This window comes from Castor canadensis, chromosome X (genome assembly GCF_047511655.1).
Source record: "Castor canadensis chromosome X, mCasCan1.hap1v2, whole genome shotgun sequence".
Taxonomy (NCBI): domain Eukaryota; kingdom Metazoa; phylum Chordata; class Mammalia; order Rodentia; family Castoridae; genus Castor; species Castor canadensis.
The window spans coordinates 105,689,122-105,713,295 of NC_133405.1; the positions used below are offsets into that span (position 1 = coordinate 105,689,122).

At 42.8% G+C, this 24,174-nt stretch overlaps 1 protein-coding gene across 8 annotated transcripts; it reads left to right on the top strand.

Moving 5' to 3' along the window:
- Positions 1–1,756: 1,756 nt before the first annotated feature.
- Positions 1,757–24,174, top strand: CXHXorf38 (chromosome X CXorf38 homolog). Of its 8 annotated transcripts, none has more exons than XR_012444251.1 (8): positions 1,766–2,042; positions 2,216–2,350; positions 4,920–5,039; positions 5,792–5,941; positions 8,719–8,898; positions 14,317–14,479; positions 15,149–15,416; positions 17,887–18,759. XR_012444251.1 is itself a non-coding variant. In XM_074062723.1 (7 exons), exons 1-6 carry the CDS (start codon positions 1,827–1,829, stop codon positions 14,476–14,478), a joined length of 963 nt encoding a protein of 320 aa, XP_073918824.1. In that variant the 5' UTR covers positions 1,763–1,826; the 3' UTR covers position 14,479; positions 20,636–24,174. The 8 variants fall into 8 exon arrangements, 5 of the variants coding, with proteins under 5 accessions (XP_020017249.1, XP_073918824.1, XP_020017248.1 ...); XR_002212247.2 differs by lacking the exon at positions 17,887–18,759 and adding an exon at positions 17,156–17,857; XR_012444252.1 differs by lacking the exons at positions 15,149–15,416; positions 17,887–18,759 and adding an exon at positions 10,251–10,345 and having other exon boundaries at positions 1,758–2,042; positions 14,317–14,452.

Below are 24,174 nucleotides of genomic sequence, written 5' to 3' on the forward strand. Positions count from 1 at the left end.
TATACTGAATTATTAATAACAGGAGCTGAACCTTACATTTCAAAATTAACTGAGTGAGCTAAGCACAAACATAAATTAAAATAAACCGTGGTTTTGAGTTTAAATACCACTAATAACTTTTTTGTGTTTAACACAGTAACCTGTTCAGCTACAGGATGCTAACAGTCACTCCTAGGGCTGTAGTTAATTCTATAATTACAAGAAGTATAACTCTGCTACTCTGAATTCTGACACAATTTCAACATAAAAGTTCTTCCTTTCATGGGTGTTTTTTTTTCCTCCCCAAAAGAACAGCCATCACACTGTTTTTAAGAGAGAGGGTCCAGTGTTGCCCTCCACCTCCTGAGCTCAAGCAGTCCTCCTGTTTCAGCCTGTAGAGTGCTGGGATTACAGGTGTGTGCCGCCACACCCCACTGTCAGTGTTCTTGGTATAAAATTAACTCACAGAAAGTTTTAAGAGAACTTACATTCAAGGGTCAGAAAGGAAAAATGTTAATGTAGGTTTCATTGTTTTTTGTAGAATTTTCTTTTTTGTTTGGTGGGAATGGGCAGGGTGTTGGAGGGTATTTGAATTTACTTAGGAAGGATTTGGAATTGAGGTGATTAAGACGGGCAAAAGCCAGCCTGCACTGTGGTACACATCTCCAAGAACACCATGATCTGCTCGCAATTTTCTGTAAATTGCCTGCATTTCTGAGTGGCCCATGATCTGTTACTACACCCTAAGAATATGCCCTTAATGAAAGGGCATATTTAGGTCAATGTAAAATAATAACTAATATTTACCAAGAGCTTACTGTGTGCCAGGCACTGTTATAAGTGTTTCTATGTATATTTAACACCCCCCACCACTCTATGAAGTATCAGTATCTTCCCTTTACAGACTCTAAATAGGCCCCCCCAAATGAATTTTCTTTGGATGAAATTATAATCACCTATCAAACCACTAAGAAGAGGCAGTTTGATTCCAGAGCTAATATTCCTAAACGTTGTGCAGACAGTAGAAGGCGTCAGTGTTTACACTCTGCCTCAGCCTTTTGACTACACACAATTTTGAGATATTTCCAAGCCCAAAGTCACAAAAAGCAACTAAAACATGGCTTTTGGTCAGTTGCAGTTGACAATCTGCTTGCTTTATCGCACTTGGAACTTAAATCAGACTGCCCTGTTCAGTCTATATAGCCATCGTTTGACCTTTGCCTATGCTTCCGAGTGCTGGTTAGCGGCTGTGCAGCCCTCCAGAATCGAGGAAATGGCGTTGCCCTGTTTGCCTCTGCCAGACGGCCTAGTCGCGGAGTTTTTTGAGTTTTGTCTCAGCTTGGCACACTGCGGCCGCGCAACAGATGTGCGGTACTGGCAGCCAAAGGTCACGTTTCACTGATGTCAGGATTTTCTATAGGTAGTCTGGACTTAGGAACCAGTTAGTTTTACAGAATTGCGTAATGCAAGGAAAATACATTAAAAAGGTACCTTGAGCACTTTATAATCTCAAAGTAGTTAAAAGAGCCCTACATCAGGAGAAGGAGTCCAGTTGGGAGACTGGGAAGAGTATGGGTTTGGGGACAGAGAAGAGGGCTTAAAGGTTTCAACCAGAAACTGCCTTGGTAATGGAGGTATTGAAACATGAGCGGTCCCCTTAAAGGGCGGGACTGGCGCGTCCGGGAAACTAAAGCGTCCCGCCCGCGGGATCAGTGACGCAGCGCCGCGCTCTCAGCCACTGCGCATGGACGCGGCCTCAGGGTGCGGCAGCGCCTGCGCCTTGGGTAACTCCCAGGCGCCGGCGCTTACGCACTTCCGCCTGCCCGGCCCGGGCCTTGGAGCCGGACATGGTGCTGTCGGAGTTGGCCGTGCGCCTCAACTGCGCCGAGTACAAGAACTGGGTGAAGGCAGGACACTGTCTGCTTCTGCTACGCAGCTGCCTGCAGGGTTTCATCGGTCGCGAGGTGCTCGCCTTCCACCGCGGCCTGCTCGCCGCCGCCCCTGGCCTGGGCCTCCGCGCCTCTTGCAGCGGCGGCTCACGGTGCAGCCCGCGCGCTCGCCAGGTGAGCTCCTGACCCGGGGCCTTGACTGCTACCCCCCACCCCATCCCTATTCCTGTCCCAGTCCCAGAGCGCAGTGTCCTCTTCCCTCCGCGAGCCCACCGCGACACCAGAGGCTCAGCTTCCCAGACGCCGCCCCTCTCCCCCGGACCCCTCCTCACCGCTGCCCCCTGTAGTTTCAGCCTCAGTGCCAGGCGTGCGCAGAGTGGAAACGGGAGATTTTGAAACATCACCTCAACAGAAATGGAGACGTGTACTGGGGGAACTGCCAGCCGGGCCGGTGGCCCGTCGACGCGTGGGAGGTGGCCAAGGTAAGCGCCTGCGGCTGGTGAGGCTGTCTGGAAGCCCAGTCACTATAATATAAACAGTGGTGCAGAGAGATGAGTGGTTATGTAAGGTCTAGTGTCTAAGTGGTTAGGAGGCCATTGAGAAGAACCCAACTCAGCTTAGTACAGGGGCCGCTTTCTTCTACCTCTCTGCTCCCCGCCCCTGCTTGGAAAGCTATGGGAAAGGTTTCAACAGGAGATATGGGGCAAGATGTAGACCCAGCATCCTGAGCATAGGCATGGAGGGAGAAACGAGTAAGACATTTTTCACCATAGGTTCACAGAATGGCTCATTTGGGCTGTAGAATGGCAGCGGAAGCCAAAGGAAGCTAGGACTAGAACAGGACCGCTAAGTGCCCAGCTAAGGAATAAAACTACAGGAGGTGGAGAGGGGGTAAGCACCTGGATAAAGATGGGCTATTAGGCTCGACTTCAGGTTTTGGCAATGTAACTTCCTAGCCAGGCCCATTGGGAATTTTTTTTTCCGACTTCGTGACGTTTGCCAGAAGCCCAGTGAGTGGAGAGGAGCAATTAGAAATGGTTTCCTAATGCGAATTAACTTTGAGTCAGTCTAGATGTCAGTTAGTAGCAGACACAGGGTTGGCATTGGGGAGCAGATGATCAAGGCCCAACCCCTGCTCCCTAACCCTCAAAAATGAAGAAATTAAACTGTGTCTGTGGTCCCCAAACTTGGCTATCATGGATCACACTTACATCCTCATTCCCACATTTTTCATTGCATAGAGTTGCTAATTTCTGTTTTTACCTAGAAAAGGGAAAAAAATGAAACTTAACCAAGACTCTATTTTCTGTGGCTGCCTCTCACCTGTTTGGTCTCCATTACTGCTTTTACAGCCTTAGAATCCTCTTGAAGCCCATACTGCCTGCTTATACCAATCTTTCCTCTTCTTGTCTGGTCACCTGCAGACCTTCTAATCCAATCCTGGGTGTGTATTCCCTCTCTAACCCCATCCTTTCAGTCCCCTGGGCTCCCTGTTATATCCTCATTGGCCTACTCTACCTCAGCCTTTGCCTTGAATGCTCACACTCTGTGAGCATGGGAAGTCTCAATGTCTCACATCCTGCTCTCCTGTGCATTTACTATATGCAATACAAATTTTTAAGATGCTGCTTTCACTGCAAGGAAGATAAAGCTGTAACTTGGGAAAGATGAGTTTGTATCAGTGAGAAAATGCCAGACAGAACCTACTTTATAATGGAAAAGAAAAACTACACCTGGTTTGGAGGCAACTAAAGCCCCTCTCACTGCATTTTCCTCTCAACAACAAATGAATTAAGTAGTTTCTTTTCTTCAGTTTTGTTGCATTCATTTGCCTGTGTAAGTTACTTAGCATCCTTGTTAGCTTTTGTAGGATCCATGATAGACTTCTTTCAGAAGGTCAGCTTGTTAGTGGGTATTGAGACAGAGAGCAATGGTACTAGTTGCTGGAACTTTCATAGGGGTCATTCAGTACATAAAATTTTTCTAAATTATGTGAGGCTCAAGTGTATGATTCCCCCACCATCAGGAACAAAATAACCCTGACTCTCCTTGGAGTGCCTTAGCAGTGCCAGCATTTTTGGAATACCAGTACAAGCAGCACTGTAAGAGGCATCATAGTTGCTTGCTTGCTGAAATGTGCTTGCTCTCAGTGGAACAAATCTCTTTTATTTAGAGTTCTTATGGACATTTTTCATATGTCATCTGTTCTAGTCCCTTGGTAGGAATGTACCCTTGAGACTCTTAGCCTGATAAAGATGCTGCATCTAGATGTAAGTTTGGAAATATTTCAAGAAAGATATACACCCACGTCTTGCTACCGTTTTTTGTGGTCCATGTCATAAAATCTTACTGAAGGCAAGATAGTGCTAAATGAGGCCTTCTGGAGCATCTAGTGTGTCAAATCCTAGGATTCCTTCTGTCACTCCTATGTAGAGCCTACTCACCTTGCACTGTTGACACAATAATTGTTAGTATTTATGACCTGCCAGTGCTCTACCTGCATTCACTACTTAATTCTCACATCATTCTTTGAGGTAGATGAGGACAGTTATCCCCCATTTATTGACAAGGGATCTGTGGATAAGTTGCCTAAGGTCATACAGCTGGCAAGTGGCCAAATTGGCATTTGAACCTAGCTCTGACCACATTTTTAATGCTACCAATAAATGCTACCATACTGAACTTTCTCAGGGCACTTTGGAGCAGCTGTATTATTTTAAGTCTTTTTAAACATTTCAGCCACTAAAATTTCAGTAAGGACAAGGGAAAAAAAAAGATAACTTTTACCCTTTCTTCTGTTTATGTGCCATAATGGCACATAACAGGATAAAAAAAGTTATGTCATTTATATCTAATAGCAGAAGCCTGCAACTCTTGCCCTTGGCCAAGGCTTAGCTGTGACACTGTTTTCCCCACTTGCATTTTGAACTCATGAGATGCTAGCTTGACACTTCAGTGGGTAGGAGAATTTCAGTTGTCCAAGTAACATTGCCTCTCCAACTCCTAGAGTTAGAGGAGGCTCAGGTGCCCCTCGTTCCTCCCCTGCTGTAGGCCTTCATGCCCCGAGGACTGGCAGACAAACGAGGACCCGAGGAGTGTGATGCTGCAGCTCTTTTAAGTCTTATCAACTCCTGTGATCACTTCATGGTTGATCGAAAGAAAGTCACAGAGGTAAGAGCTCAGATTCAAAACCATACATTGAGTTAGTCAGGTCAGTACTGGGAAGGCCAGTGGTGAGATACCCCGTGACATTAAGCCAGCCATACAGGCATAGCACGTTAGCCCCTCAGAACAGTGGTGTGCAAAGAAAGGTAGACTTTGGCCCAAAGTTGGCATCACTAGGCAGGCTCATGGGGCTCATCATACACACCTGCTGTGATGTCTAAGAACCCTAGAACGAATGTGGTCAAGAACTACCCCTACAGTTCTCCCTAATTCAGGTTTCCTGACAACTTGTTATTGTGCCTGTGCCATTTGCCACTGAAATAGATGAAGCTCAGATTTCTCTTCCCTGCTCTGCCATAAACAGAGGCAAAGTAATTTTTCATATTAAAAAAAAATTAGAGGATGTGATTCAGTGTAGAGTCTTGCATGAGGCCCTGAGTTCCACCCCAGCACCACAAAACAACAACGGAAAATAGTAATGCATCATTCTTGTCTATTGTATGCCAGTGTTTGAATCCTGGCCTTCAGAATCTCATTTGGTTGTTAAGACCAAATTACATAGAACTGAAGAAAACACTAATGCATAGCACTGTCAGAATAGATCACTATGCTTGTCAGATTTCCTCTGGGAGATTTAAGTTTTTTGCTGTGTTACCAGAGAACAACTCATACACATGTATTACTCTGAGGGTCATTAGAAAGAGTACATAGTACCCTGGATTATTTGTAATATGTAGAAAAAATGATATATTTTGCAGGTGATCAAGTGTCGTAATGAGATCATGCACTCTTCAGAGATGAAAGTCTCATCTACATGGCTTCGAGATTTTCATAAGAAGATCCAAAATTTTCTGAATGAATTCAGGAACATCCCAGAGATTGTGGCAGTGTACTCCAGAATAGAACAGGTAGACCTCCTATTTAACAGTTCTGGCATAAAGAACTAAGGAATCATAAGCAAGCAGTCACTCGTTTAAAATTTGACATTTATTAGTTTCAAACTAGATTTTTTTTGTGTGTGTGGTGGTTGGGATCCAACCCAGATCTTCACAAATGCTAGGCAAGCACTACCACTGAACTTCACCTCCAGCCCTTATTTTTCTTAAACATTTTTATTAGCATATATTAGGTCTACAGGGGGTTTCATTTTGACATTTACATATGTGCTTATAATGTGTCTTAATTAGATTCCCCTCTACTTCATTCTCCTTCATCCCCTTTCCCCTTTCTTAACAACAATTTCAACAGGTTTCATTGTTCAGTTTTCATACACATATACAAAGTATATCCACTGTATTTGCCCTTCTTTACCCTCTCTGTTTACCCTCCCACTGGTACCCACCCCAGGGTAGGACCCATTAGACCTTCTGTCCTTTGTTTTTTTAAGTATATGTTGATTATTCTAAGGGGGGTTTGTTGTGGTATTTCACACATGCATATATTGTACTTTAATCAGATCGACCCCCTCTATTATTTACTCTTTCTCTATTGCTCTACGCCCCTGTTATTCAGCAGCTTGCAGTGTGTTTCGTTATACTGTCTTCATACACAGATGAAATGTATTTTGTTATTATTCACTCTCTAGCATTCTCTTTTTCTCTCATACCCCGCCCCATCCCCTCTGACAGACCCACTATTACAATCTTGTTCTCTGTGTATGTGCATGTACATATGTATGTATGTATATAAGATTATGTATATATTTATGTATACATTTATCTTTTAGGTCTAGCTTCCACAGATAGGGCAAAACATGTGGCCTTTGTCCTTCTGAACCTGCCTTCCTTTGCTTAGCATGATGATCTCCAGTTCCATCCATTTATCTGCAAACAACAAAATTTCATTCTACTTTATGGCTGAACTGTGTATATATACCGAATCTTCTTAATCCATCCATTCATCAGTTGTAGGGCATCTGGGCTGTTTCCAGAGCTTTGCTATTATGAATAATACTTCAGTAAACATGGGTGTGCAGGTGCCTTTATTGTAACCTGACTTACATTCCTTTGGGTATATGCCCAAGAGTGGTATCATTGGATCAGTAGGTCTATTTTTAGTTTTTGGTTGGGGGGAGTGAGTTTTTTGTTTGTTTATTTGTTTTTGCAGTACTGGGGTTTGAACTCGGGGTTTCATGCTTGCTGGGCAGGCATTCTATTGCTTGAGCCATGTTTCCAGCCCTATTTTTAGTTTTTTGAGGAATTTCCATAGTACTTGCACTAATTTACATTCCTATCAACAGTGGATAAGGGTTCCTTTTTCTCCTGCATCCTTGCCAACATTTGTTGTTTGTGGGGGTTTGTTTTGTTTTTTTTGTTTGTTGTTTTTTGGTAGTACTGGGGTTTGAACTCAGAACTCAGGGCCTCATGCTTCCTAGGCAGGTGCTCTTCCATTTGAGCCACTCTGCCAGCCCTTTTTGATGTTGGGTATTTTCAAGATAGAGTGTTTTGAACTATTTGCCTGGGCTGGCTTCAAACCATGATCTTCCTGATCTTTGCTTCCTGAGTAGCTAAGATTACAGATGTGAGCCACCGGTGCCCAGCTGTTTGTGTTATTGATAATAGTCATTCTGATTGGAATGAGATGAAATCTTAGTGTCACTTTGATTTGTATTTCCTTTATGGTCAAGGATGTTGAGCGTCTCTTCATATATTTGTACTTCTTCTTTTGAGAATTGCCTGTTCAGTTCATTTGCCCATTTATTCATTGGGTTGTTGATTCTTTGCAGTGTTAGTTTTATGAGTGCCTTGTGTATTCTGGTTATTAATCCCTTGTCAGATGTATAGCTGGCAAAGATTTTCTGCCATTCTGTAGGCTGTCTCTTCAGTCTGGTGACTGTTTCCTTTGCCATAAAGAAGCTTTTTAATTTGATGCGGTCCCATTTGTCAATCCTTTCTGTTAATTGCTGAGCTATTGGAGTTCTGTTCAGGAAGTTATTACCAATGCCTATACATTCCAGTGTTTTTTCTATTCTTTCCTGTAGCAGTTTGCAGTTTCAAGTGCTACATTGCGATCTTTGATCCACTTTGAATTGATACTAGTACACAGTGAGAGGCTGGGATCTAGTTTCAATCTTCTACAGTGGATATCCAGTTTTCCCAGCACCATTTGTTGAAGAGACTATCTTTTCTTCAACACATGTTTTGGGCTTCTTTGTCAAAACTCAAAATGGTTGCCTGGGTTTGTGCCTGAGTCTTCTATTCTGTTCCATTGGTCTTTGTATCTGTTTTTATGCCAATACCATGATGTTTTTATTATTGCTCCAGACCTTATTTCATTTTATTTTGAGGGGTTTTGTGTGTGCCGGGGATGAAACCCAGGGCCTCCTCACCCATTCTGGACAAGCATTCTTACCACTGACCTACATCCTAGCCCCAAACTAAATTTTAGAATATGAGCAAAGGAAAGAGTGCTAATGTGAAATCTGGAATTATGCCAAGCCAAGAAACTTTTCTTTAATAATAATGTGTGGTTAATGTGATTCCAATTAATGGTGTTTAATTATAAATTCTTTGTGTAATTCAATGGAATGTCTTTTCCATTAAAGCAGTTCAACGGATTAGCGATATAGCTCAGATACAGAGCACTTGCCTAGTGTGTGCAAGGCCATGGGTTCCACCCCAAACCTTACAAAATAATTATAATGTTTTAAAAATAAATCAGCTCATATAATTGTGTGGTCTCACAGCTATTGACATCTGACTGGGCTGTTCACATCCCTGAGGAAGATCAACGAGATGGGCGTGAATGTGAAATAGGAAGTTACCTGAGTGTGAGCCAAGTAAATGAAATCGAAATGGAATTACTAAAGGAAAAACTACAAGAGATATACCGTCAAGCGGAAGAACAAGAAGTGTTTTCTGAAGAGGTAAAGGAAAGGATTAGATTCTCTGTGAGTGAGGAAAGAGGGAGGAGCAGCTCATTTTGACACAGAACCAGTTAGGGTTCTGATTTACAAGTGAGTAATTTCCAGAAGTGAATGTTTTCGTGGATTCGATAGGAGTTTGGAAAATTGGCAAGGGAAAAAGTATGCTCTTGGCTGAGGGAACACCATATGGAATGACATGAAAGACTAGTTTGGAACTTGGCAATGGCCAGGTGAGCACAGGTAGAAAAGCATGGTATGGTGGTTGAAACCATATTTTAGGTTTTCTGTGCCACACCAATGGGTTTGAGCCTTATTCCCAGAACTCAGGGACGCAACAGATGTTTTTAAGCAAGAAAGAGCAAAAGAATCTGATGTGGCTTTTAGAAAGTAAATTCTTATAGCAGTTTGAGGTTGGATAAATGACCAGAGATTATCCAGAAGGCTCTTGCAGTGAGGGTGAGAGGCTGTGGAGGAGTAGCCAGACTTTGGAGGCTTTGTTAGGCAGAGCTAATGGGTCTTAGTGACTTGGTACATTACTTGGGACATGGCATGACACTGGAAGAAGGGGAGATGGGCTAGAAGGTCATAACGGTTTCTATCTTAGGACCTGAAGACTAGTGATGGTCTTAGCCCTGATAGAAGCACAAGCGACACGAGACTCCTTAGTTATTTATGTGTAAGGTCTAAAAGAAACTAACAATTGTAGAATTGTGTTCTAGTAAGGTTCAGAGAGATTCCAGACCTGGCTTAGTTAGAATTCTAGATTACCAGCACTCTCCATTCCTCCTTGTCTAAGGCAAGTGGGTTTTCTGATGACCTCATTTAACACAGGGGAGTATCTATTTAATGTAAAAGTGTGTATTTCACTCACTACATCACATCTCCTGGTAAGTAGGACTATATTAACCATGTTTACTTTGATCCTATGCTTCAGTCAGCATGATGAGGTCAGTTAGCGTTAGCTTGATGACCAGGTACCGCCACTGTTTGGGTGTGCCTGCCATGGTTTGGATTTGTTTTGTTTTGTTTTGTTTTGTTCTTTGGTGGTGGTCCTGGGGTTTGAACTCAGGACCTCACGCTTGTGAGGTAGGCGCTCTACCACTTGAGCCATTCCATCACCTGGCCATGATTTCTTAAATGATGACTTAGATTTAATGATGACATTAAATCTTCTCTTCTCTAAATTTACATGTTGTGTCACTGTACTTTAAAATTGCATTAAAACTAGCCCTAGTTTTCTTCCTACTGCTTCTTTTAGAAGTAGGAAAGAGCAAGAGAAGACAACCAGAGGACCAGGCTCTCACTGCCCCTTAGTCATTACTGGTTCATTCTTCTCTCTTTATGTGACAAAGAGCAAAATATAAGAAGCAACCAGCTCATCAGGAGTCTCTGTCCAAGAGCTGGAAGGGAGCCTGGCAATCATTTGATCATCACTCCTGCTGTAAAGGTGAGGCCAGGGTCCCAGGTCGCTGGTGCTTGGGTAAGGCTGGCTGGAGGTCTTCCCGTTCTGGTCCTGTGGCTTTCCTGCAGATCTGGTATCACTGAGGCACTGACAACTGCACATGTCCAACCCTCGTTATCTGTCTTACAGAGAGGAAGTAGTGGTTAATGGGCTGGTCATCTGGATCACACAGTCTCTACATGGAGTTGATAAATTCCCATTTTCCATGCTTTCTGTTCAGCAGACTACAGCAGTTCTCCTATTTCACTTGATCAGAATGTAGGTTGGGATTGGTTGGCACGTTATCTCAAAGAAGTTGAAGGTCAGCTTTCCACATGTATGGCACTTGACCTTTTCTGAAATTCAGTACCATGTAGGTTATCCATGTTTTCTAGGGCTAGTCTCCAAAGTCAGATGACTCGATAAGGCCACATTTCAGTGAATGCTATCAATTGCAAGACATAACATTGTTTCAGTTACTTCTAAGGAAGAAAACAAATGCTGCTAGTTTAAGACACTATCAATGGTGAGATGCATTCTCATTTGAGGTGGTAAAATAAGAAAAAAACATGTATTGAGGAATGAAGAAATACAGTGGCTATGTTATGACCACAGGCCTTTTTTTGTGAATGCTTACCAAGACCTATGTCTAGATTTTGTTAAAACAGTAGAGCTAGGGTTGGAAAGCTAAGTTGAGAAAAATGGTCCATAGTGGTAATTTAGTGTGAAGTATCCGCCAACACATCATGGGACAATGTAGCATCTCTATTCTTTTCTGGTAGCTCAATGAACCTTTATGATAGATCATATTATTGAAAGGGGGTTTCCACTGAAGTGCACTGTGCATGTAGAGCTGTAGGAGTAAGATGCTTTCTGCTTTGGAACCAGATGGGAGCAGCAGCTGCTCAGGCCACTCACCATGTTGGGAATGTGTGTCCAGCATGGGCCACTTGTCCTAGGATTTGGCTACCACCCAAGTACCCTTCACATAGTCTGCCAGCCTCAGTGCTGGGATAAGATCTGGGGGTTTAAAAATTCAGCTAAAGAACATTGAATACAAGAAATGGGTAAAAAAACCTGTAAAGAATTTGTACATGTTTCAAAGTCATTACTGATTTCTTTATCTGTGATGAGGTAACCACCTCACAGAGATCCATGGGGAAGCTTAGGGAGAAGGGGTGGTGACAAAGTGCACTCTAGGCCATCAGGGAAAGGATAGAAAATCATACCTCATTTGTTATATTCCAGAAATATTAGTACAATTTTCTAGGCAAAAGATGATGGCAGTTCAGACCAGGGTAAAGTATAGGGGTGGTGAGGTGGCTAGTGGTGGCATGTGAAAAGAGGGGTCAAAGTCGAGCCCAAGAGTTTTGGCTTAAAATACCTAAAAGAGTAAAGTTGCTCAGCATCCTTTACCTAGGATAAAGGTAGGATACTGGCCATCTTTACACACCTAGTAGATGGGCATGTAGTAGACTGACCCTCAAATTCAGCATGAACTAAATGAACATGGGAAGAAAGGAATGTACCATTTACAATGCTGAGATCATTTCTAACCACCATCCCCAAGACTCAGATGGTATTGGTATCAACATCGATAATTTGAATACATAGAAGTAAGCTTGAGAGGTCAAATGTCTTGCCCAAAGCACACAGCTAGTTAAGTAACAAAGCTGGGCTTCAGTGTCCAAGCTTGTATAACTATTGTAATTTTTCTAGTGCTTTCAGTTTTCTGTCTTCACTTCCTCTTTCCACTTCGCATATAAATGTATACAAGCCTTCTCTATTCTTACTAATTTTTAATCAATTGTGCAGTGCCAAGGATCGAACCTTCGAACATGCTACAGAAGCACTGAGCCATACCCCCAGCTCCAATAGTTTTTTTTAAACCCTCCTTTTGACTCTGTCTTGCTGTCAAGCTAAAATAATCACCCCAGCCACAAACACCTCTTAAGCACATTTATTGCTTTACACAAAGGGAAAACCGAAGATCCAAAATATGTCAGTTATGAGGCACTCCTGGTGGAAACAATGAGAAAGAATAGTGATTTGGAATGGAAAAAGAGAACTGGAGCAGGTGGTAGAGGAAGAACAGAAGTTTTTGCATAAAACCCCTGAGTCCAGAAACAGGAATTAAACGGAATGGAACAAACCAGTTTGAGGCTTTGTGAGGAGGGTCAAGAATTAGCAGCACAAGGAACACAGCTTCCAGGTACCAAGTGAGAAGTTCTCAGAACAAGGAGAAGAGGGCGAGGAGTCCTGCTGGGATCCGTGTGGTGTATGGAGCCAGCAGTGCAGTCCCATGTGGGCATCAGCTGGGAACTACAGATAGCCCTGCAAGTGTGGCCAGGGCTTTGGGCATGGTCCATAAAAGCTCATGGTTTTTATTGCATGGGTTTTTTTTTGTTTTTGTTTTTGTTTTTGTTTTTTGGCAGTACTGGGGTTTTAAACTCAGGGCTTCATGCTTACTAGGCAGTTCCTTCATGTTTTTATGGTTTCCAAGTTGTTATTCAAAGCCTAGCATCTTGCAAAAAGTTCTAGGCTGGTTCCAGCCGTGCAACTAATAGCTCCACCTGAAGGGCATGGCCCCAATCTACTTACTGACCAGTCTGCAGTCCTCATGTCATCTTCAGTGCCTTCCTTTCCTTCCCTGCTCCCTAGTCATCCTAGCCACAGCCTTTCCAGTCTTCCCCTCCCTGCCATTCCTGGCAGATATCATCTGGCATCTGGCTTTAGTCCCATGTGTTCTACTAAACAGTACTTGTTGGACCTACCACGACCCAATCTGTTAGGTCTGCTCTTTGAAGCAGAAGAGCTACCACTCCACTAGGGCAGGCTGCTGCCCTATTTTTCGTCATTAGATTTTAGATAATTTTGACTTTGTATAGAGCTGAGGGTCATCCATCTGAAAACATTCACTGAGCACTGGGAATGGTGTAGCTCAATCATAGAGCACTTGCCTAAAAACATTCCCCACATCCCAAAATAAGAGTACCTCCTGTCTTTGTAATAAGTACAGTGACCAGTGAGAGTATTCTGAGATAAGGTCAGAGAAAACACTTGCCTGGTACTACTCTGTGATTCTTTGTTCTAGCTTAAATGTTGAGAATTATGTTGCTGGGGGCAAGTTTTAATTGGTACAACCTCTATACATAGTTGTTGGGGCAAAATCTATTCAAATTAAAATAGCAAACTCAATCAGAATTAGAACTGCATTTTACTTCTAAAAACAGATCCTATAAACAGATGTGTCACTTATGCAAAATAACACATGTAACAGGTTAATTACTGCAGCATTATGCTAAAATATGTTAGAATATGAAACATCCATAGTTGGAGTACTATTCACCTATTAAAAATGAGGCTGCTCTTGATAATTTCCCACAGAAGAGATCAGTTGAAGAATAGTGTCTAGTATACTGCCATTTGTGTTTTCAAAAATGTTCACACACATGTTCACCTGTAAATGCATGGGATATCTCAGAAAGAAACAGAAGAGGTGGTTCATTATGGTCACCTCTAGGAAAAGGAGCCTGGGTAACTAGAAACAGGGTTTGGAAGAGGACATTTTATGTGTATAAAATGAAACCTTTTCATATAAATGCAGGAAGTTTTAAAGCAAAACATTTGAGGAGACAAGCATACAAGGGTATAGTCTCAGAATCAGCTATCCTGGATTGTGTTCTGGGCTGTATTTTCTTTGAGTGGAGGGTTTCTTATTTTCAAACCTTAACCTGTCTGTGTACAGATTCCTGTAGCTAAGATTTCTGTCTCTTGGTGGACATTTGAGCAAGAGCAGATCTGGAGGTTTCAGGTGGGGAGGGTGCTGGGAATAGAACCCAGGGGTTCGAACCCTAGCATTTTATGTTGTCCTTCAGTCACAGGAGCCAGTCTTGAAGCTACTAGTTTGTCATTTGAATTCTAAGGCTCCTATAAAAATTATCCTAAGCTGTGCTTTGTATGATTTCTTCTTGCAGATCTCCAATCAACTGGAAGTGGTAAAGGAATTTTTGAGAAACAATGAAGATCTTAGAAATGGTCTTACAGAAGTTATGCAGAAGCTAGACAGCCTCCATCTACAACATCAAAAACTGGATTCAAAGGAAGCTGTGATACAGACACCTGAAAAGAAGGCCTGAGGTGAGTTTAGGCCTAGGATGTTTAAATGACACAATAGTCTCGCCTCTTTAATGTCTGCTCTCTTATGTGAGGCCATACTGAACACACAGCAGTCTAACCCAGGTTCCCTGTACCCTTACTATTTCAAAGGAAGGGCACTGAGCTTGGTGCTCTTTCTCTAATTAATGTTCTCACATCTGTGAAGTCATTCAACATCAACTCTCTGGCAGTTTTGTTAGCCAGATATACCCGAAGTCGCTGGTCTGATCTTAGGTGAATCAGTTTTTTGTTTGTTTGTTTTTTTTAATTTTTTGTTGGATTGAGGTTTAAACTCAGGGCTTCGTGCTTGCAAAGCAAGCGCTCTACCACTTGAACCACAAACTCCAGTCCATTTTGGTCTGGTTATTTTGGAGATGGGGGTCTCATGAACTATTTGCCGAGGCTGATCTCAAACTGCAGTCCTCCCAATCACAGTCCCCCAAGTAGCTAGGATTACAGATGTGAGCCTCCGGTGCCCGGCTGTGAATCATCTTTATAACAAAAAATTCAGTAAGTATGTCTGCCCCCAAATGGTGCTGGTGATGCCCCACTCTTACTGTGGCATTAATAGCAATTGACTAATTTCTGTAAGGAACACTGGTTAACATAAATAACCATCTTCAGAAAATAAAACATTCCCTTTCATTTTAGGTTGTCCTTCAGCAAAAATCAGGCATGTTCTGTGAATGACAGCATGGCTTCCAGGTCAGGCACCTTTTCTATGCAAAAGGAGAAAGTTTCCAGAGTACTGTACCCAAACAAAAGGGAGTTTTTGTTGTCCTAGACTTTTTTCTGACTCTTCGGGAATATTTTTTCATATACATAAACTTGGTGTTGTGTAATATATACCAATCAAAAAATATTAGATACACCTGTTCCACACCTTGCTGCCATCAAGGGACTTTTTCCTATTTCAAAGGTAAGAGTCTTTTCTGGTCCTGAACTACAGCTGCTTACCATGGTGAAGGCCTTCAGGCCAAGAGCTCACAGAGAGTGCTCCGCCCCCTGGCAGATGTGTCCTATTCCCTCTGCCTCTGCCTGAAAGTCATACTCATGATGATGCAGAAGAGGGGACTGGAATATAAATGTTGAGGTAGAAATATTTTTTGAGAGAAGGCCAGGGGAAAACTTGCCTGGAAGGCTATTTTCTAGCCATTTCCACTTAATACAGAAATGTTAGTACTAGATCTGAGTACAACTTAGCAATAGGACAAGGAGACTGCTGAGCTGCTCATTGGGGGCCCAGAGTACAGTGATTTTACTGACCTATGCAAGGGGAGGGTCCAGGCTTCTCACAGCAGAGATGTGGGGGAAGCTCAGTTGCAGCTTAAGAACTCCTAAGAACACTTAGGAGAAGTTAAATCCATGGCAGTCCCAGCTGGTTTTGTATAGTAGTCCTGGTACCAAACCTGGCCCTCATCCTCAATGAATATTTGTTTGAAGGTTTATCTGTTAGCCTAGGAGTATTCATAGGTATAAATACTAGTTACATTGTCAACTAAACTTGGCCCTTCATTATGAAATTTTAACATTCTTATGGAAACTACAAGACATCTTTTTTTTTTTTTCAAAAAATTGACAAATTCATTCATACTTCTTCTATTCCTTTGACCTAAAAGTCTTCCACTCTGAACTTTTATCCTATTTGTTCCCAAACCACACAAACACTGTACCATTACATGCAGTGGTCTTTAGAGTTGACTTCACTTCCACCTTCCCTTCCATCTGCTCATCTCCAAGGCCAGGTTGCCTCTGGACTTTCTGAGATAGAATTGCCTTGTTCTCACAACTCTGCCTGGAAGAATTGCTCCATGCCAAGCATGAGTAAAGATAAATGTGCTCCTTCATCTATTCAACTGCCCACCATTCTATAGGGCAGAGGAATGGAATATATTTGGCATATATTTTTACTTTAAAAGGCATTTAATACAATTCTGTGAAATTTGAATAAATGCAAATGTGTTCATAACTTTGTGCTTTAATCTTCCCAGTTGCTATTTAGTCCTTAGTCTTGTGTTTTCTTTCTCCCTTCATTTCTTGAAGTTCCTTGAGAACTTCAGTAATAATTTTTATTCATCTTGCAACTGTCCCAAACTAAGAAACTTTAATAAAACATCTCCTAGCTTCTAGATCTGAGATGCAAAACATGGGATGAAATGGAATCTTGATTCACTAACCAATTTAAGACCTGATTTTTTTTTCCTTTTTTTTTTTTTTGGCGTACTGGGGCTTGAACTCAGGGCCTACACCTTGAGTCAACCACCAGCACTTTTTGTGTTAGGTATTTTTGAGATAGGGTCTCAGGAACTGTTTGCCTGGCTGGCTTCGAACCATGATCCTTCTGATCTCTGCCTCCTGAGTAGCTAGGATTATGGGTGTGAGCCACTGGTGCCGGCTATTTTTTTCTTCAATACAAGGTCCAGAGCTATAGTACCATGCACCTGGCTAAGACCTGATCTCTAATTTTAAGACCATTCGGATATGAACCCTTCCATTTTATACCTGTGTCTAGTTTTTCCTTATCTATCCAACACACACTTACCAAGTGCCAGGCATGTGCCAGGCATTGAAGTAGATGCAAATACAAGGATTTGTAAGATACAGATGATGATATCCAAGCTGTCATCTTACTGGATTTATTTGTCTTCTCTGATAAAGGCATGATTCAGACAACTTTATACCATACCAGTAACATTTACACTGAAACAGAGAAGGGAAGACCTGCTTAGAGAGAACTTTAAAGGAGATGTAGCCTATGGAGAGACATCACCCTGTGGGCATCTCCCACAGAACTGTGCAGTGGGCCCAGGTATGCTCAAAAAGATGCACTCAGCAGCATTGTTACCAAGCCATCAACAGTGAGAGGGCCCATTAATACAGCACCTCTGCTGCAGAGTGTCATGTAAGCATGAGAAAGAACAAGGTGACGCTGCAGTGCAGGAACGTGGAATGACCTGTAAGATATACGAAGCAGGAAAGCAGGGCTGGGAGTAGAGCTCGGTGGTCAAGTGCTTGCCTAGCATGCATGAGGCCCTGGGTTAAAACCCTAGCACTGCCAAAAGTAAATAAATAGAACAACAAAATGTTTACCTATGCATAGCATGCTGTAATACTATGTATATTTTATGAAAAGTGAAGTGTGGAAAGTTGTGTGTTTTTGCTTAAGCCTTTTTGCTGTTATTCTGTGAAAGGAATTGGGACCTTGGAGTAGTCAGAAGGAATTAGGCTTTCCTATTTTGTATACTCTCATATGAAATTTTCACAATAAAAATGTACTTGTGTATTTTTAAATTTTTTAATTAAAATTTGTAATTTCAGAATAATAAAAGAGACATGAACAATGTAATTTCAATTTGCAAATCATCTGTATTTCCTGGATTTTGTTGCAGCCTACCTTTTGTAGCTTCACCTCCAGGGGCACTTCTCAGTCACAGGAAGAAACCCAAGAAGGACATTCCTTTCTTCCTTTGTTTCCACATGGAATACCCCAACTTCATCCAGCAATGTGCTTTAGTCTCAGCCTCTTCCTGTTCCTCCCAGGAGTGGGGGAAGCATGCAATATGTGGTTCACAGTTTTGAAAGAATTCAAGGAGAAAATTACTTGAGCCTTACAGTGCAGGCCCTTGACTTTAGCGTGTTCTTTACCAGGAAGCTCAGATGTGACAGGACATAAAAACATCTGAATCCTGAAGAATGACTAAAATGTGTTAGTAACCAAAACCTCTGGAAAACTAGCTCTGCCAACTCAGAAAATGTTCCTAGCTTCATAAAATGGCAGTAGAGATCTGTAGACAGTTTTAAATTGCCATGGTCAGAATTATGTTTGAGAGTTTGGGGGGATTATGAAATGATTACTACTCTGATGACTTGAAAGGTTCATTTTTGTTCAAGTATTTTCTTATGTGCCTTTAAACAGTAATATCCTAGCAACAAAGGGTACGTCTAGTTGGGTGGGCATGTTATGTGTCAGATGTAGTAAGGGCAGCATTGCAGTAGACTAGAGGCGTTGCAGTCTTTTAGGTATTTTCTCTAACCATTTTGATCTCTCAATTACAAATGTAGACTGATAGGAAATTATCAGCAGGTTAACCTCAGCAGGATAATTAGAAACCTACCTGCTCTGAAATGTCTTAGAGTGGGCTTTTTTGAAATATATTCAGATTACAAAATCACATTTTGTAAGACGTGCCTAAAGATATATTGATTTCTATTCACGTAATGCTTAGTGAAGTGAAAAAAAGACATTAAAATCTTAATCTTGATATATTATGATTCATTTAATAACTTTAGGAACTTGTTTTATTATTGCTTTGTAGTCTCAGTTATCTAAAATGTTAAGAGTTATTATTCCAAAAACAACTCAAACCCATGCTCTGATACGGCACATTAGTAATGACCACACAAGTGTAAATTGAACATTATGTGACATTTCTTCAGGAAGGTGGGCAATGACCTTACCTGCTTTATTTATACTGAGTATTAGATAGTCATTACAGTTCTTATTTCAGAACCGTGTACAGTAGCCAGCCTCCGATATGGCCCCGAATGATCCTTGCCTCCTCGTATTCCCACCCTCATACTGTCTTCCCACAGTGGACTACAGTTGGTCTGTGTGAACGAAGCACTAGTGATGGTGTGTCACTTCACAGTTAAGCTGTAAAAAACTAGAACTTCCATCTTAGGCTCTCTTAGAGCAAGCACTCTGGAGTAAGATAGGCCATGCCATGAGCAGCCCTGTGGAGAGGCCCACAGGATAAAGAGCCAGAGCATCCTGCAAACAAGTGAGCCTGGAAGTAGATCTTCCATCCCCAGATTCTTGGCCCTAAGAAATTGAGGGGCAATATTTGTTTTAAACTGTTAAGTTGTGGAGTTACTGGTTGCACATCAATAGGTGATACACTATATTGTCTCACAGTTTGTTCCTCATGCCCTGCCTCCAAACACAGAATTGGCAACAGAGACTACAGAGAGGACTAATGCTCCAAAGTCATAACAGATGAGGAATCTTCCAGACTTCCAGCTAAGAGCTGATAACTTCAGAACCTTTCATGGTTTTCAACTTTTTGCAAGGTTTTAGCGCTTGGGTTCCCTGTAACCACTTTGAACCTTCCCATATCCTCCAGAGGCAAAAGCGGGGGAAATTTGAGGTCTGATCCTAGAGGACAGCCTCTGAGGTGGAGGTAATGCCTCAGCTCAACTCACAGCCCCCCCCCCCTCTTTTCCCTCGTCTTGTGCTCCCTGGCTTAAGAAAAGTCAATAGTACTGGATTCCTAGGAGGAAGAGTCAGCTACTGCTGTTGACCAGTGACCCTTACCCCCAGTCCTAGCTAACATTCAGCACGGGGGACAAGGCTAGCCACTTTTACAAACAGCCATCTCTTCACTTTTAGGGATAAGGAAAGGATGAAGGAATTATGATCTTGGCACCTTTACTTTACCTAGCAGAGTTGACAGCAACCATTTAAGTCGTTTATCTGAGTCTCCATAGTAAATTCTATAATTAATTGCTCTTGATCACTAAGAGAGTCTAGATTTTCTTAATAAGTACTCCTTAAAAGTCCAAACTGGATTTTACTACGTTCATTTAAACCCACTTCAAAACGGTTCCCTCCTGGTGGCTCACGCCTGTAATCCTGGCTACTCAGGAGGCAGAGATCAGGAGGATCACGGTTTGAAGCTGGCTGGGCAAATAGTTCTCCGGACCCTATCTCAAAAACACCCATCACAAAAAAGGGCTGGTGGAATGGCTCAAGGAGCAGGTCCTGAGTTCAAACCCCAGTACTGAAAAAAAAAGTTTCCCTCCAGCTGGCAGAGTGGTTCAAATGGTAGAGTGCCTGCCTGCCTAGCAAGCATGAGGCCTGAGTTCAAACCCCAGAATTGTGAAGAAAAAAATACCCTCCCCACAGAAATAGGACCCCCCCCCCTCAGCCTTTTTGGGTATAGGAATTTGTGACAATGAAATTTTAAAGGTCGTGCAATACTAAATGCCCTAATTTGCCCTGGACACCCAAAGCAAATAATGAAAGCATGTTCCCCAGAGTGCTTAAAAAACGAAACAAGCAAAATAAGCTATGGTTTACTGGATAATGTGACTTTTTTTCATTCAGTCTTCCATCCCTATCTAACCCTCAATTTGCAGGTCCTGTGAAAAAAGCAGCCAATCCACCGTCACCCAGAAAATACTTTGTCCCCTCCCAGTTCACAAAATAGAGGACACTAAAGAACTTCGGTTTGATTAACCAAAACCGCAGATTTAAGTCAAGTTTGCACCTTTTCAAGAGTCAACGCCAAGTTTTCCTTGGTGTTAGGAGGTGGGCACTGGTGATTCACACGTGTAATCCTAGCTACTCAGGAGGCAGAGATCGGGAGGATCATGGTTTGAAGCCAGCCCAGGCAAAAAGTTTGCAAGACCCTGTCTCAAAAAAACCCTTCACAAAAAAGGGCTGGTGGAGTGTCTCAAGGTGTAAGCCCTGAGTTCAAGCCCCAGTACCGAAAAAAAAAAAAATAGAGTTCGGTGCTTCACAAACTGCCCGGCCATTAAGCTCCTTTCGGGGACAGTCGCGAACTGGGGCTGGTGGCCACCTTGCTCGAGCTGGGATACAGGGGATCATGGGCCTTGGCAAGGGTGGTGCTGCCACAGTGGTGGTGTACATTCAGGCTCGCCTGCACACTGCGCCACCACGTTGGTGGCATGGCAGCCATCCCAGGTCCTTTCGAGGCTGGACACAGTAGGTGAAGTGCGTGAAGCCCATGGAATAGATGAGCGCTGCTGTCATGCGGTCACTGACCGCTGGCGCCTTCATGTCCTTAAAGGGCCCAGTTGGCCACAGGACCCTAGAAGTGCGTGCTGGTCAGGTTATCGCAGAACTCCTTGGTCTTCATGTAGTCGTTCATCGTCCACAGTGGCACTGCCATTCCCGTCATGGTCGCCTGGCAGTAGTAGCGCCAATGACCCAACTTTCAGCTGATGTTGAAGCAGAGTGCGTGGCCTTTGCCCTGCAGCTGAACCTGACGCCATCCATCGCCTTCGGCCTCCTGCGGTGAGCGCGTCTCAGGTGGGCGTCACCCAGCCGGTGGGTGTGTGGACCTGCATGTTGTCTTCCCCCCCAGGCGGGATCACAGCCTCGCCCTTCCCCCATGCCACGGGCCACCACAAAGCCCCCAGGGAGGGAGAGTGCAGCGGCCTGCCTCTCCCGTCTATGACTAGATGCTGGTTCAGAATTCCTCACCCAGGTTCAGGGCTAAATTTCACCCTAAATACTTTAGCATCTGGCTCCAAAATAAGGAGATTTGCCTACTTCCCCACAGTACAATAATCTCACAATGAATGTGAAGTATGGCTACCATCTAATATCCAGTGCATATTAAAATTGTACAGCTTTTTGGGCTTTTTTCTGCCTGCTTGTTGAAGGGGGAAGATTCAAGATCCAATCAAAGTTCACATTTCCTTAACTCCGAGTTAATCTCCTTTAATCTAGAAGAGTCCTCTGATATTTTTGTCTTTTGTAACAATGATTTTTGTGTGTGTGTTTGGTGGGACTGGAGTTTGAACTCAGGGCTTCTCGCTTACAAAGCAGGCATTCTACCACTTGAGCCACACCTTCAGTCCATTTTGCTCTGGTTATTTGGGAGATGGGCTCTTGAGAACTATTTGCCCCAGCTGGCCTCCAACCACAATCCTCCTGATCTCTGCCTCCCAGGTGGCTAGGATTACAGACGTGAGCCACCAGTGCCTGCAATGACAGTTTTGAAGAGTCCAAGACAGTGGTTTCTCAGAATGTCCTTAATTTGGTTTTGTCTATTTTCTCATAATTAGATTCAAGTTAAACATTTTTTGGCAAAACAACTAGGCAGGTGATGTGTCTTTAATGCATCAAAATGGGAGGCACCTGGCGTTACTTTGTTCCATCGTGAATAAGTTTGATACTTAATTAAGGAGTTGTCTGACAGCTTTGTCCATTGTAGAAGTAGCTTTCCTTCAGCAATCCACAAATAATCCAGGGGTGGCCTACTTTGAGAGTGTGTGCACCTCTATCCTCCAGCACTCTTGTGTTGAGAGTGCTCATATCTGTTGATGAAAATTCTTTAATGACAAAATTAGTGATTATTTTCCCAGTTTTCTACTTTTTCCAATCAAAATGGCAATTATTGAAAAGTAATTGAATATACATTGAAATATAATACTTTATGTAATGATTACAAATAAATCCATTATACCTTTAAAAATTAATATTATCTGCATTCATTTACATCCCAAATATTTTTACAAATATAGCCATTGCTCCAAAGGAGGGGGCCCAATGTTTGGATAACCCTTTTAAAATGCTGGGCTTCTGAATATGATGGCTGGTATACTAGGATAAATCAGTCCAGTATGAGTTTGAACTAAACAAACATGTATTTTTTGGGGGGGTTGTGACACTGGGGTTTGAACTCAGTGCCTCACACTTGTTAGGCAAGCACTCTACCACTTGAGCCACTCCACTTTTTTGTGTTAGGTATTTTCGAGATGGGGGTCTTTCAAACTATTTGCCTAGGCTGGCTCCAAACCATGATCCTGCTGATCTCTGCCGCCTGAGTAGCTAGGATTATAGGTGTGACCACCGGCACCCAGCCAAGCATGTATCGAATGACGTTTTAGGCCCTCCATGCCAATTGCCTCAACATCCTAGCAGAAGTATAAGTTACTACTCTGTGTGCAGGAAGCTGTCAGTACTTGCAGGTCCGATTACCTAGGTTATTACTTGGCTTTGATTACCTATTGCTGTGTAACAAATCATCCGGAAACGTAGTGGCTTAGAACAACAACAGTCCTTTATTTTACTCACAAATTTGCAATTTTGACAGGACTTAAATGGGGACAGCCCATCTGCTCCATGCACCGCTGGGGTGGTTCAGCTTGTGACTGGGATCCCCTTTTTTAAATGGCTTACTCGTGGCTGGCAAGTTGATTCTGGTTTTTGTCTGGGAGCTCAGCGGGGGCTGTTGTGGGGCCCAGTTTCTCTCTACTGGGCTGCACCACAGGCTGCTCACAGCGTGGTACCTCAGCATCCAGAGCAAATGTACGGCTGAGGTGTGGCTCAAGTGGTAGAGCGCCTCCCCAGCAAGTGCAGGGCCCTGAATTCAAACCCCAGAACTGCACCCCCCAAAAAAGAGTGTAAAGCTATGTGGTAAGCAGAATTCTAAGATGATCCCAGTGTCCCCTTGTATAAACTCTTATCAAATCTGAGCAGAACCTATGAATGTTATTGGACATCACTCCCATGATTATGACAAAAGGGATTTTGCAGATGTAATTGAGGTCTAAAATTGGTTGACCTTAAGATAAGGAGATTGTCCAAGTGTACCTGACCTTAACTACATGTTCCATTTAAATCTGGATCTAGAGGACAGAGGAAGCCAGATTTGAAACATGAGAGGGAATTGACATAGCTGGCTTTGAAGGTGGAGGTAGCCACATGGCAAGGAATGCAGGCAGACCCCTGCTGACATCCAGTAAGGAAACAGACCTAAGTCTTATGACAATAAAGACTGCATTCTGCTAATAATAGCAGTGAACTTGGAAGCAGATTTCAGCCCAAATCTCTAAGGACTCAGTCCAGCTAACACCTTCATTTCAGTCATGCTGTGTCCAGACTTCTGACCTACCCATGTGTCAATAAATGCATATTGTTTGAA